Here is a 14,403-nt window from a genome sequence, read left to right as displayed (position 1 = left end):
ATTCAAGGTAAAAATCATATCTGAAAAATCTATCAAAGTTGAATTGGGAAAGGATGGTAGAACTTTATGTAAAAAATTTCTGATTTGTAAATATCTAAAAAAATTAGATTTAGGTAACTTAAATTTGTTGGAAAGTTGGTCGAAAGACATCAAACTACCTTCAAAAAAAAGATCACGAAAACATATTATACCTTTCCTTTTCCATATGCTAAAAGCTTGATCTGTCAAAGAAGGTTTAAAAAAGAAGTTAAGTAAGATAGGGCTATCAAGAACAAAGTTTTTCAGAGTAAAAAACTTACGAAATTGAAACCAAATTCGTAATGTGTGTTTGACAATAGGGTTGAATATCTGTTTATTGAATTTAACTAAATCAGCAGGAAGAGAAGAACCAAGAACGGAGAATAGAGAATATCCCTGTGCATCATTGCATTCTAAATTTACCCACTGTGGGCACAATGGTGAATCCAAATCTAATTTCCAATATATTAAGTTTCGAATATTATTCGCCCAATAGTAAAATCTAAAGTTAGGTAAAGCTAAACCACCATCTTTTTTAGATTTTTGTAACTGCCTTTTACTTAACCTGGGGTTTTTATTTTGCCACACAAATGAGGAAATTTTTGCATCAATGTTATCAAAAAAAGATTTAGGAATAAAAATTGGTAAGGCTTGAAATAAATATAAAAATTTTGGTAAAATCATCATTTTAATAGCATTAATCTGACCAACTAATGATAAGGATTATGGAGACCATCTTGTAGTAAGTTGTTGAATTTGATGAAGCATAGGTAAAAAATTCAATCTGAATAAATCTTTATATTTCTTGGTAATTTTTATACCTAAATAAATAAAGTTATCAGTAACAACTTTAAATGGTATCCTGTCATTCAATAAAGTTTGCGCATTTAAAGGGAATAATTCACTCTTATCCAAGTTTAGTTTATAACCAGAAAAACTACCAAATTGAACCAACAAGGATAAAATAGCGGGATTAGACCTATCAGGATCAGAAATATATAACAACAAGTCATCAGCATAAAGTGATAACTTGTATAACTTCTCATTACGGGTAATACCAAAAATATTAGGGGATTCACGAATAGCAGTGGCTAGAGGTTCTAATGCGATATTAAATAATAAAGGACTTAAGGGACAACCTTGTCTCGTACCACGAGATAATTGAAAAAAAGAGGATCTGTAGTTATTTGTAAGAACAGAAGCAACAGGTTTATAATATATTAATTTAATCCATGATATAAAATTAGGACTAAAATTAAAATTTCTCAAGGCATTAAATAAGTATGTCCATTCAACTCTATCAAAAGCTTTTTCAGCATCTAATGAAATAACACATTCTGGGGTTGTAGGTGAAGAAGTATAAATTATATTAATCAATTTTCTAACATTAAAAAAGGAATACCAGTTCCTAATAAAACCAGTTTGGTCTTCTGAAATAATCTGTGATAGAAACAATCTAATAGCTAAAATTTTTGTAAGAATCTTAGAGTCTACATTTAATAGCGATATAGGGCGATAAGATGCACATAAAGTAGGATCTTTATCTTTTTTAAGAATTAGAGAGATAGTAGCTTCATAAAAAGACTGGGGTAGTCTCTTCTTAGTAAATGCATCATTAAAGATTTCACATAACCAAGGGGAAAGTAAAGAAGAAAAAGTTTTTAAAAATTCTATAATATAACCATCAGGACCAGGAGCTTTCCCTGAATTCATTGATGAGATAGCCTCTCCTATTTCGGCCATAGAGATAGGAGCATCGAACAAGCTCCAATCTTCATCTGTCAGTTTAGGAATATTCAAATTGTTAAAAAAATTATCCATCATGGACAGATCGCCGTCAAATTCTGATTGATATAAAGATTTATAAAATTTTTGGGAAGTATTAATTTCTTTATGATCAGTAGTCAGATTACCATCTTGTTTACGAATTTTAATTATTTGTCGCTTAGTCGAAATAGCTTTTAATTGGTTAGCTAACAATTTACCAGTTCGATCACTATGAATATAAAATTGAGCCCTGGTCTTAATTAATTGATTCTCAATTGAAGAAGATAATAATAAGCTATGTTCCATTTGAAGCTCAACTCTCTTCTTATAGAGTCCTTTGGTAGGAGTCACGGAATAAATCTTATCAATTTCTTTAATTTTATCCACTACTAAAGCAATATCTAAATATCTTTGTTTTCTTTTACCGACGGAATATGAGATAATTTGTCCACGGATAAAAGCCTTAAAAGAGTCCCAAAGTATTCCTCTGTCAATCTCTTCGGTATAGTTTGTTGAAAAAAACAAGTCAATTTGCTGTTTTATGAAGGTGATAAATTCTGGATCTTGAAACAAAGTAGCGTTAAGTCTCCAAGATCTAGTATTATTGAAAGAATCCGAAATCTTGATAGATGACTTCAAAGGTGCATGATCCGAAATGGCAATAGAATCATATTTACAATCAGTAACATCTGTTAATAAACGATGATCAATAAGGAAATAATCAATTCTAGAATTACTGTGATATGCATGTGAAAAAAATGAAAATTCTTTATCTATAGGGTTCAAAAACCGCCATATTTCAGTAATTCCCGAATCAACCATAAAGGAATTAATAAGTAAGGCTGATCTATTCGGAAGAATTTGAATAGGTTTAGATCTATCCATCAAAGGATTCAGACAGCAATTGAAATCTCCACCCATTATCAACATATATTCATTTAGATTAGGGAGGGAAGTAAATAAACGTTTAAAAAATTCAGTGCAGTCAAAGTTTGAAGCATAAATATTAACTAGTGCCACTTTTCGATTAAAAAGTGAACCAGTTATCAACAAGAATCTGCCCTGTGGATCAGAAATAATTTCATGATGTGAAAACGAAATTGAGGGGTCTATAAAAATAGACACACCCCTAATTTTGGCGGTACAATTCGAGTGAAATTGTTTACCCTTCCAGAACCTAAAAAAGCATTGATTATCCTCCCTCCTAATATGGGTCTTCTGTGCAAAGATAATATTAGCATTTAGTCTATGGAATACTTTAAATATTTTTTTACGTTTAATCGGATGATTTAAACCATTAGTATTCCAAGAGATAAAGTTAATAGACTTATCCATCATGCCAATATTAATTGTATATGTCATAAAAGGTTAAAAAGACACATAACCCATAATTCAGGAAGAAGGAAAATGATTCAGGAGCAACCGGAGAACATGACACTTCAACAATATTAATAATTTAAAGTCGGCCCATAAACTAAAAGCAAAAAAATAAAAAGCAAAAGCGTGAAAAAAGATCCCTACTCCCTCCCCCAACCCCACGAAAAAAAGCCGAGCGGCAGGCGCACGAACTAATACTAATATTACCCCCATTTTCAAGATGGCAACTCCATGAAAAGAAAAATAAAGACTATATAAATACAGGGTTGTAAAAAGAAAGAATATATATCAATCAAAATGAAAAAAATAATAAAGCAAAAGATCATTAATAAAAAAGGATAAACATTAAAGTTTAAAATAGTGTAATATGCCTTTAAAAAAAAGATTCCATATTCAAATACAAGAAAATGACATTTCAAAAACAGAGACTTATGGGAAGAAGAAACAACATTTTGAAAAAACCATATTACAGAATATAAATGTAAATTCACCAATCTATTAAAAAAAATTTTTTTTATAAAAAAGGTCATCAAAATAGGATTAAAAAAGGATTCAATAAAGGTCCAAAAATCCAAAACATTCGTCCCATTTTCAAGTACAAGCAAATAAATGCTTACGGAAAGCAAAGTCTAATGGGAAGAAGAAACTACATCTTAAAAAATAAATCATTATTACAAAGTATTAACGTGTATATCCAATTCAGAGGAAAAAAATTAAGAAAAAAGACATTATAGTAAAATTAGAATAGCATCTATAAACCACGATAATAAAAAAAAACCAGGTCTACAGACCAAAGTAAAAAGCTATACCGCAGCTTCATAAGTTAAAGCCCAAAACGAAATGGCATCTTCTCTCCAAAAATTCTTCAACATAACACATAGTTCAACTTGCACTAGAAGACCGATATTCTTCGACGAATTTCTTCGCTTCTTCCGGAGTATTAAAGAAGCGCTGACTGTCGTCACTCAACGTAATTCTAAGATTCGCTGGGTATCTTAAAGCTTGTTTAAGTCCAATCGAATGAATCTCTGCCATCACTGGTTTAAAAGCGATTCTCGCCTTCATCACTTCAAATGAATAATCTTCAACAATACGAAACTTGTTGTTTCTGTGAGAAATCATACCTTTCTGACGAGCTAATCGGATTAAAAGCTCTTTCTCCCAAGGATAATGGAGGCGAACAATCACAGCTCATGGCTTGTCTCTCGAGATCAAAAATCTCGAAACTCTGTGGGCACGATCAATAGTAGGTTTAGCCCGCAAAGCGTCCTCACCAAAAATTTCCCGCAATAAGTTAGAGAAATATTCATTTAAGTCACCAGACTCAACAGTTTCGGGAAATCCGATAATTCGCAAGTTCTGTCTGCAAGATCGGTTTTCAAGATCGGTGATTTTAAACTTATTCTGCTCCACTATTTTAGCGGTTGACAGTACCTTCTTCTCCAAAGTTTCAATAGTACGTATTTTTTCACAAATTATCTTGTCAAGAGCCGCAAACTTTTCTTCATGCCGTTCAATATCTGCTGCCTACGATTGAAGCTTGGTATCAAACGATCTAACGACTTCTTCAAGCTCAGATATTTTTGCAGTAAGCTTATTTTCCAGACTTGCAAGTTTAGTATCCAGTTTAGCATCCAGAAGACTGGAAATTGCCTCAAGAGATGGAGGGTCTTTAGACGATTTCTTAGATACAGACATTTTAAGTTTGAAAAGATTAAATCAAGTATTATTTTAGAAAAGAAATAAATCGTAAATATCAACCCATGTAATTAAGTACGAAAAGATTTGATTAAAGGGTGATTATAGTTTAAAAAATGAAGAGCGCCTAAAAGGCAGATGTCTACGTTGCCATCTTGAAACTCCGCCCCACACTTGTTCTCAATGTGACACATTCTCGGGTATTTGTTTCCTTGTGTAATATATTTTGTAAAATGTTGCATAGGCTATTTGAACATTTTCAAGCAGATTTTCATGTTTCTTAAATGTTTGGTATTTTTCAGCCTTATAACTGATATTGTCAAAGTAATGGAATGGCTGGCTCTTAAGATAATTTATTTTAGGAGTTTGATACTGGTATTAAGCCATAGTATTTCTCCATACTAATACATTCACAATTAGTTGCAATTGTCAGTCCATTATTTCTGCAAATAAATTCATGTTTGATGAAAATAATTGCCATTGGCTACAACTATTTTTTATGGATGGGAAATTACTTAAAAACCTAAAGAGATAAAGGGCAAGCAGTTTACTTATTCTTCAAGAAGATGAAAAAATACTGTGGCCTTTAGTGGAAAATAATTAATTTAAAATTAATCTTAAATATATTTAACACCAGTCCATCCTGAAGTATGCCTCTGTGGACTTCTACTCCCTTTCATCTATTTCATTTCTTTCTCATGTCTTCAGTTCTACTCTTGTCTCTATTTTTCTTACAAGTGCACATATCCACTTATATATAAGCACATAGTCACTTGTAGCAGTGATAGTCACTGCCACTTGCAGATCATCTGACAGCCACTGAATCTTAATGTAATCTGAAAATGTAAACATGTTTAAATCTAATCATTGGAGAAGCTTTGCCTCTTGGGTTGACCTGACTCCTGGCACTCTCATTGATGTGACTTTAACCTTGAACAAGAGGAAATCTGCAGATGCTGGAAATCCAAGCGATGCACACAAAATTCTGAAGGAACTCAGCAGGCCAGGCGGCATGTATGGCAAAAAGTGCAGTCGACATTTCGGGCCGAAACAGTTTTGGCAGGAGTGGAGAAACAAAAGATGAGGAGTAGACTTAACAGGTGGAGGGAGGGGAGAGAGAAACACCAAGCGATAGGTGAAACCTGGAAGGGCGAGGGGGAGGATGAAGTAAAAACATGGAACATTGATTGGTGAAAAAGACAAAAGGCCATGAGAAAAGAAGAAGGGGGAGGAGCACCAAAGGGAGGTGATGGGCGGGCAAGGAGATGAGTGAGGGAGGGAAAAGGGGATGGGAATTGGTGAACTTGGTGGGGGAGTGGGAGGCTTTACCGAAAGTTTGAGAAATCGATGTTCGTGCCATCAGGTTGGAAGCTACCCAAATGGAATATAAAGTGTTGTTCCTCCAACCAAAGTGTGGCCTCATCACAACAGTGGAGGAGGCCATTGCTAGACATAGCAGAACAGGAATGGGAAGTAGTATTAAAATGGGTGGCTACTGGGAGATCCCACTTATTCTGGTAGGTGCTCAGTAAAACAGTCTCTCAGTCTCCATATACTGCAGGTCACACTGGGAGCACTGACCAGGTAAAAGACCCCAACAGATTCACAGATGGAAGTGTTGCCTCACCTGGGAGGACTGTTTAGGGCCCTGAATAGTAGTGAAGGAGGAGAAGTAGGGGCAGGTGTAGCATTTGTTCTGCTTGCCAGGACAAGCGCCAGGAGGGAGATCAATAGGGAGAGACAAATGGATAAGGGAGTCACATAAGCAACAATCCCTGTTAAAAGTAAAAACTGGGGGTGGGGTGGGAGAAGTGCATGATGGTGGAATCCCATTGGAGGTGGCAGAAGTTTCCGAGAATTATATGCTGGATGCAGAGACTGGTGGGGTGGTAGGTGAGGACAAGACGAACCTGGTAGGATGGCAGGAGGATGGGGTAAGAGCAGACGTGTGTGAAATTGAAGAGATGTATTCAAGGGCAGCTTTGATGGTGAAGGAAAGGAAGCTCCTTTCTTAATAAAAGGAGGACATCTCCTTTATTCTAGAATGAAAAGCCTCATCCTGAGAGCAGATGCCATGGAGACATGAATTGAGAGAAGGGAGTGGTGTTTTTACAAGTAACAGGGTGGGACGAGGTGTAGTCTAAGTAGCCTTGTGAGTCCGTGGGTTTGTAATGGACATCAATGGATAAGCTGTCTCCAGAGCCAGAGACAATGAGATCGAGAAAAGGGAGGGAGGTATCGGAAATGGACCAGGGGATTTTGAGGGCAGGGTGGAAGTTGGAGGCAAAGTGGATGAAGTCAATGAGTTCAGCATGGGTGCAGGAAGCAGCAGCAATGCAGTCGTCGATGTGCTGCTTCCATGTGACGTGTTGCATGCCATCCTGTCCCCACTATGAACTTCACCTTCACCAGATGGTATCGACGGAGATTTTCAGGCAGCGGCTGACAGTGCAAATTACTGTTGATTTACACTCTCGATCACCTCAAGGCGAATTGCAGGTGACGATCTTGATTCTGGGTCATTGAAGTACATTAAAAAAAACACTGGAAATATATGTATAAAAAATTGAAAATATCATTCATTAAAAACAATGCAGTTTTTATTCAAATCAAATCAGAACATCAGAAGGCTGCAGGGTAGCCTTCTGAAAGAGTTTCTGTGTCAAGAAGTACAATCCTGATGCTGAAGCATCCACCATTTAAATACTTTTGCAGGCATTCGACCTATTTAGTGAAGAAGCTGAAGGCAAATGGATCAGTCACAATATGGTGCCTTCATTCATTGTTTTTCATTTTTACAACTGAGTAGAGATTAACCAAAATATAATCTATTTCATGTTAATAAATGTCCAGTTCAGAACTGATTAAGTGAGTAATTATGTGATCTATGTCAGAACTAAATAGGAGAATGCATATAATGCCAAGGACCAAAGAACAACTTTATTCGCCATTTGCATTTACAAAGTTTGTACATGTATTAGGAATTTACTGTGTTATGTTGTTGAAACATACAACAAAATGAAACAACGAGACTCAAAAGTTACACAGAAGGTACGATACAAAAGTAAAGCTAGAAGGTCTGATATGGAATAAAACATAGATAAAAATAAATACCAGCATGTATTTACAATGTAAACAGCATTATAAAAAGTGGTTTAAAGTATAAATGCAGGAGATTCCGCAGATGCTGGAAATCCAGAGCAACCCTAACCACAATCCGAACACTAAGGCAGCATCTATGGAAATGACTAAACAGTTAATGTTTCAGGCTGAGAACGTTCATCAGGATTGAAAGGAAAGGGGAAGATACCAGAATAAAAAGGAGGGGAAGGAGGACGAGCTGGAGGTGATAGGTAAAGCCAGGTGGGTGGGGAAGGGGGGATGAAGTAAGAAGCTGGGAGGTATAGGTGGAAAAGGCAGAGGGCTGGAGGAAAAGGAATCTGATAGGAAAGGGGTGTAGGCCATGGGAGAAAGGGAAGGAGCAGGGCACCAGAGTTAGGTGTAAGCAGGTGAAAAGAAGAGGTAAGAGGCCAGAATGGGGTATAGAAGAAGAGAGAATGGTGAAGGGAAAAAAGATTACCAGTAGGAGAAATCGATGTTCATGCCATCAGGTTGGAGGCTACCTGGATGGAATGAGGTGTCTTTGACTGTGATCAAAGTCACTGGAGAGACACTGAAGCCAGTGATATAGTGATAAGTCTGGAAGTGATATAGAAGTATTTGTCACAACAAGCAGGCATCATTCTGGAGGCATTCTCAGTCTCCAGGTGATTCATTAAAATTACGTCGGCATCATTTACCTCAGTACTTTAGGTCGATCATGCTTCCTTTGTATTGCATATCTGCAGAGGGAGACACTGAATATTCAAGTACCTTTGCTGGGACACTTCCCTGGGCCTATTTCAATTTGCAAAGGTGCAAATTCCTTGAACCCATAGTTGTTGCAGGTCGATTAACACAACCACATTGTCTTAACTTTTGACTCATGCATATGTCTCTTGATCACCATTTTACAAACCATTTCTCTTTTTCAATGGGGGCTTTTAATTTCAGTTTGCTACTTTTAATTTGCAATAAAAACTGAAAACTAATTGCAGGCTTCCTGAAAGTAATTACAGCACATTTACAATAAGTACTGCAGACTGGTTCTTGTTTAAATTGATATTTTTTATATTCACGTAACACCAGAATACTCCTGATCAAGATGTCGCCTCTCCACTCTTGAGAGTGGCCTCATCGTGCAGCAGAGGAGGTTGTGGACTGATACATTGGAATGGGGATGTGGATAGGAATTAAAATGGTTGGCCACTAGGAAATTCTGCTTATTGCAGTTAGAGTGGAGGTGCATGGCAAAGCTGTCCCCCCTCTTTACAAGGGTTCTCACATATGTAGCAGAGGTTTCTTCAGGAATACTGGATACAGTAGACATTTCCAACAGATTTGCAGGTGAAGTGTTGCCTCACCTGGAAGGACTGTCTGGGGTCTTGAAAAGGAGGTGAGTGGCCAGGCGTCATATTTCTGTCACTTGTAGGGACACATGCCAGGACGGAGATCAATGCAGAGGGACATAGGGACAAGGGAATCATGGAGGGAACGATCCCTGTGGAAAGTGATGAGGAGTTGGGGGTGCGGAGCAGAAGGGGGAGATGAAGATGTGTTTGGTGGCAGGATTCCATTGAGGATGGCAAAAGTTGCTGAGAATAATGTGTTGGATACAGGGCATCATGGGGTGGTAGGTGAGGACAAGGACGTTATCAGTGTTAGGCAGTGGGAAGATAGAATGAGCTTGGGTGCCGGGATATGCAGGCAATGGCAGGGTCAATGGTGGAGGAAGGGAAATCCCGTTCTTTGAAGGAGGAGGACATCTCTGATATCCTGGAAAGGAAAACCTCATCCTGGGAGCAGATGCGGTGGAGATGAAGGGACTGAGAAAAGGGAATATCATTTTCACAGGAGTCAAGTAGGGAAAAGGTATAGTCAAGATAGGGAAGGGAACGATAAGTTTATAACAGTTATCGGTAGACAGTTTGTCTCCAGAGATGGAGGCAGAGAGATTAAGAAAAGGGAGAGAGGCATCATTAGTGGACCAAGTGAATTTAAGGGCAGAATTTAAATTGGATGCAATGTTGGTGAAATTGACAAACTCAGCAGAGGTGCATGAAGCAGCACCTATACAGTTGGCAATGAGGTAAAGAATAAGTTGGGGTGCATTACTTGGGAAAGCATGGAACATAGACTATTCCGCATAGCCAACAAAAAAGGAAGGTGTAGCAGGGGTCTATGCAGGTGACCATGGCTATCCCTTAAATTTGGAGAAAGTGTGAGGAGCTGAAGAAGAAATTTTTGAAGGTGAGGACCAGTTTTGCCTGATGGAGGAGGATATTGGTGGAGGGGAACTGGATGAGTCTGTTGTCAAGGTTTGAAGTGTTGAAGGTGCAGTGCAGTGACTGCGGTAATAATTAGTGGGGGTTGGGGCTAACTAGAATGATTGATCATATTAACTATATACAATTTGTCAGTCTTACTAAAGAACAGTATTGTTTTGAACAATTTTGCAGTTTTTATAAGAAACCTGTTGAAACTAAAACAGCTAGTTGCAATGAAATAAATCTTGATTTTAACTAGGAAATCTAATTCAGTCTAGTTTTCTTGTATACAGTGGTTCTTGGATTTAAAATCAATAATTAATTGGATGAACCTTATAAGGATTTACTAGTATAACAGAACAATGGTGAATATTTGGTGTAAAGTTTAGCATGCATTACCAATTCACTGTACCACACAGTGTTGGGTAGATAAAGCTTGAAAGCAGATAAACTTTAATAGCAGGTTAGCCAACCACATTTGTTTGCATTTATATCAGCCAAGCCTTCATCTACATTTATACAAAATTGTACCTTTTCATGAAAGTTCTTAAGAAAACAATATTGGCTGAATATTAATAGATGGTTGCATTTACATACAACAGCAACTTGTTTACACATTAATTGATTTTATAATGAATGTGTAGTGTCTCCTTTTTACACCTTATGAGGAATTTTCCTCCCAAAGTCTATTTAAAGGATTTTAAATAGGAAATCAACAACAATTTCCATCTAGTTTCCATCTAAGAACAGTAAAATATTGAGAATGAGAGTTTATTTTGGATCTAGAAACAAAAAGGATTTGTAACATGTGATTCTACAATATCATCCAAGGTGTTTTGTTCATACCCAACACAGTAGCCAGGGACAAAGGATGTTCCTGGACTTGCCACTTCACATTTTAGATTGTAACAGCATTACATCATCTCGGCTTATACTGATAGAAAGAATCCCCTCCAACTCACACCGCCTGCCATGTCTGGATACATGGTTCACAGAGGAAATCTGGCACAGGGTATTGAAGACAAAGTTAAGCAGAGCCTGGAGCTTTTATGCTACTTGATCCTAGTCAGAAGTATCAGAGAATTTATGCAATAATTGGCAGTTTGAATAATACAAGATGAATATTGCACAGATCTCTTGGACAATACAGGGCATGCCTAATGGGGCACACATGGTAAATAGGCTATGGCCACTCATTCCCAGGGCCATTGGGAATAGTAGTTGGTGTCACAATGGGAGGAATGGGTTCAAAGCTCAGCAAAACATTTATATCCGTGTTATCATTTCCACCCACAAAAAAAATGGTAAAACTGTCCAGCAGATGCTGAGATCATATTAAATTAGGCATAGTAATGTGGGACTTCTCTAAGTTGCACATCAATTTAACACTTTTTAAGTGTGCAACTCCTCATCAGATACAATAAACAACAAAACTGTGTGCTTTATTAGCAGAATGAAACATAACTAACCCAAACTATCATGTATTTATCATTGCCATTATATAATCAGAGTAAACTGTACTCGAACTATAGTTGCTAAAGGAACTTTCCTTCAGGTTGTTCTCAGAATTTGACAGTATTGTCCGTAATCTTGGATCTTCTTTTTTAAAGGTGCTTTTATGTTTCCCTATATCATCATGCTGGTCTTCTGTGGTATTCCTCTTTTTTTTCTGGAGCTTTCCTTTGGACAGTTCACCAGTCAAGGATGTCTGGGTGTGTGGAGAGTAAACCCTATGTTCAAAGGTAAGAAAGTTCATTACCAACTGTGCCAGGTGAGTGGATAAGCAGCTCAAGAAAACTAGAGGTGGGGATGTCATTAAAATGTATATTGAGATGATATTAGCAATATTCCCAGAAAACTGTGACTGCATCAGTAAGCAAAATTAAACACTGGGTGGAATTATTTTGTTGTGTGAGAAGAAGCAATGTCTGAAGTATTTTGATTTACAGTCAGTGGTACGTTATTATTATTATTATTATTATTACACCTGTACACCTGCTTATTAATGCATATATCTAATCAGCCAATCATGTGGCAGAAACTCAATATATAAAACAAGCAGTTCAATTATTCTGACTCAAGAAGTCAGACCAAACATCAGAATGGGGAAGAAACGTGATCTGAGTGACTTTGGCCGTAGCATGATTGTTGGTGTCAGATGGGGTGGCTTGAGTATCTCAGAACCTGCTGATCTACTGGGATCTTTACACACAACAGTTTCTAGAGATTATTGAGATTGGGGCAAAAAACAAAAAAAAAACTTTGAGGAGCAGCAGTTCTGTAGGTGAAAACACTTAGAAACATAGAAAATAGGTGCAGGAGTAGGCTATTCAGTATGATCATGGCTGATCATCCAACTCAGAACCCTGTACCTGCTTCTCTCCATATCCCCTGATCCCTTTAGCCACAAGGGCCATATCTAACTTCCTCTTAAATATAGCCATTGAACTGGCCTCAACTGTTTCCTGTGGCAGAGAATTCCACAGATTCACCACTCTCTTTGTGAAGTTTTTCCTCATCTCAGTCCTAAAAGGCTTCCCCTTTATCCTTAAACTGTGACCCCTCGTTCAGGACTTCCCCAACATCGGAAACAATCTTCCTGCAGAGAGCCTGTCCAATCCCTTTAGAATTTTATAGGTTTCAATAAGATCCCCCCTCAATCTTCTAAATTCTAGTGAGTATAAGCCTAGTCGATCCAGACTTTCTTCATAGTCCTGCCATCCCAGGAATCAATCTGGTGAACCTTCTATGTACTCCCTCTATGGCAAGAATATCTTTCCTCAGATTAGGAGACCAAAACTGCACAGAATACTCTAGGTGCGGTCTCACCAAGGCCTTGTACAACTGCAGTAGAACCTCCTTGCTCCTGTACTCAGATCCTTTTGCTATGAATGCCAACATACCATTTGCCTTTTTCACCGCCTGCTGTACCTGCATGCCCACCTTCAATGACTGGTGTACAATGATACCCAGGTCTCGTTGCATCTCCCCTTTTCCTAATTGGCCACCATTCAGATAATAATCTGTTTTCCTGTTCTTGCAACCAAAGTGGATAACCTCACATTTATCCACATTAAATTACATCTGCCATGAATTTGCCCACTCACTTAACCTATCCAAGTCACCCTGCATCCTCTTAGCATCCTCCTCACAGCTAACATCGCCGCCCAGCTTCGTGTCATCTGCAAACTTGGAGATGCTGCATTTAATTCCCTCGTCTAAATCATTAATATATATTGTAAACAACTGGGGTCCCAGCACTGAGCCTTGTGGTACCCCACTAGTCACTGCGTGCCATTGTGAAAAGGTCCCGTTTACTCCCACTCTTTGCTTCCTGTCTGCCAACCAATTCTCTATCCACATCAATACCATACCCCCAATACCGTGTGCTTTAAGTTTGCACACTAATCTCCTTTATTAATGAGAATGGCCGGACTGTTTCAAGCTGACAGAAAGGCAAATAACTACATGTTACAACCGTGGTGTGTGCAGAAGAGCATCTCTGAATGTACAACATTTCGAACCTTGAAGTGGATGGGCTACAGCAGCAGAAGACCATGAACATACACTCAGTGGCCACTTTATTAGGTGCAGAAAGACTTAATGAAGTTGCCATTGAGTGTATAAAATTGCAAGCCCCTGCTTAGGAAACCCCTTAAGATTGAGGATGACATGCCTCCACTCCATATTCAGGTTCTGAGGAGGCTGACGGGATCCACGAACTCTGCTCACAGGTGGGGCAAGAGTTGAAGATGAACAGGGTCTATTATGTGAGGGAAATAGTTCCTGCCACTTTAGCTCAGTTTTCCATGTGTTTCAGACAGAGATTGAAAGTCCCTCATGCCATCCTGATGTTCCAGCTGCACTTTGAAAGTAACGGAACAGTGATACCTACCAGTGGCAGTGTTACCCTGCTGCTGGCAGCTTTGAGAATATCCTTGGATCACTTACTCTGACCTCCTGCAAATCCATTACTCTGATAGGGCTTGAAGTAGAGTGCTCTTTTCCTGGTGACAGACTGCAAAGCCCTGAATGTGTCACAATCATATGTAAATAATTTTTCTAGGACAAGGCTATTTGCCACTATTTGTTACATCAAGTCGAAAGTGGAGTGGAGAAAAGCATATGAACAAATGCTTTGTGAAAGTTAAGTCCATCCACCATGAGAAATTTGCTG

At 38.0% G+C, this 14,403-nt stretch overlaps 1 protein-coding gene across 3 annotated transcripts in view; it reads left to right on the top strand.

Moving 5' to 3' along the window:
- slc6a9 (solute carrier family 6 member 9) overlaps positions 1 to 14,403 on the top strand; it is a 259,999-nt gene that overhangs the window by 202,475 nt on the left and 43,121 nt on the right. For all 3 annotated transcript variants that reach the window (XM_059984128.1, XM_059984129.1, XM_059984127.1), the window contains one exon: positions 11,837 to 11,968. In XM_059984128.1, the coding sequence (XP_059840111.1) occupies positions 11,837 to 11,968 (132 nt within the window). The remainder of the gene's footprint in view (positions 1 to 11,836; positions 11,969 to 14,403) is intronic.

Source organism: Hypanus sabinus, chromosome 11 (genome assembly GCF_030144855.1).
Source record: "Hypanus sabinus isolate sHypSab1 chromosome 11, sHypSab1.hap1, whole genome shotgun sequence".
NCBI classification, from domain to species: Eukaryota; Metazoa; Chordata; class Chondrichthyes; order Myliobatiformes; family Dasyatidae; genus Hypanus; species Hypanus sabinus.
The sequence above is the reverse complement of the archived record's forward strand: the minus strand, read 5'-3'. Positions and strand labels throughout refer to the sequence as shown.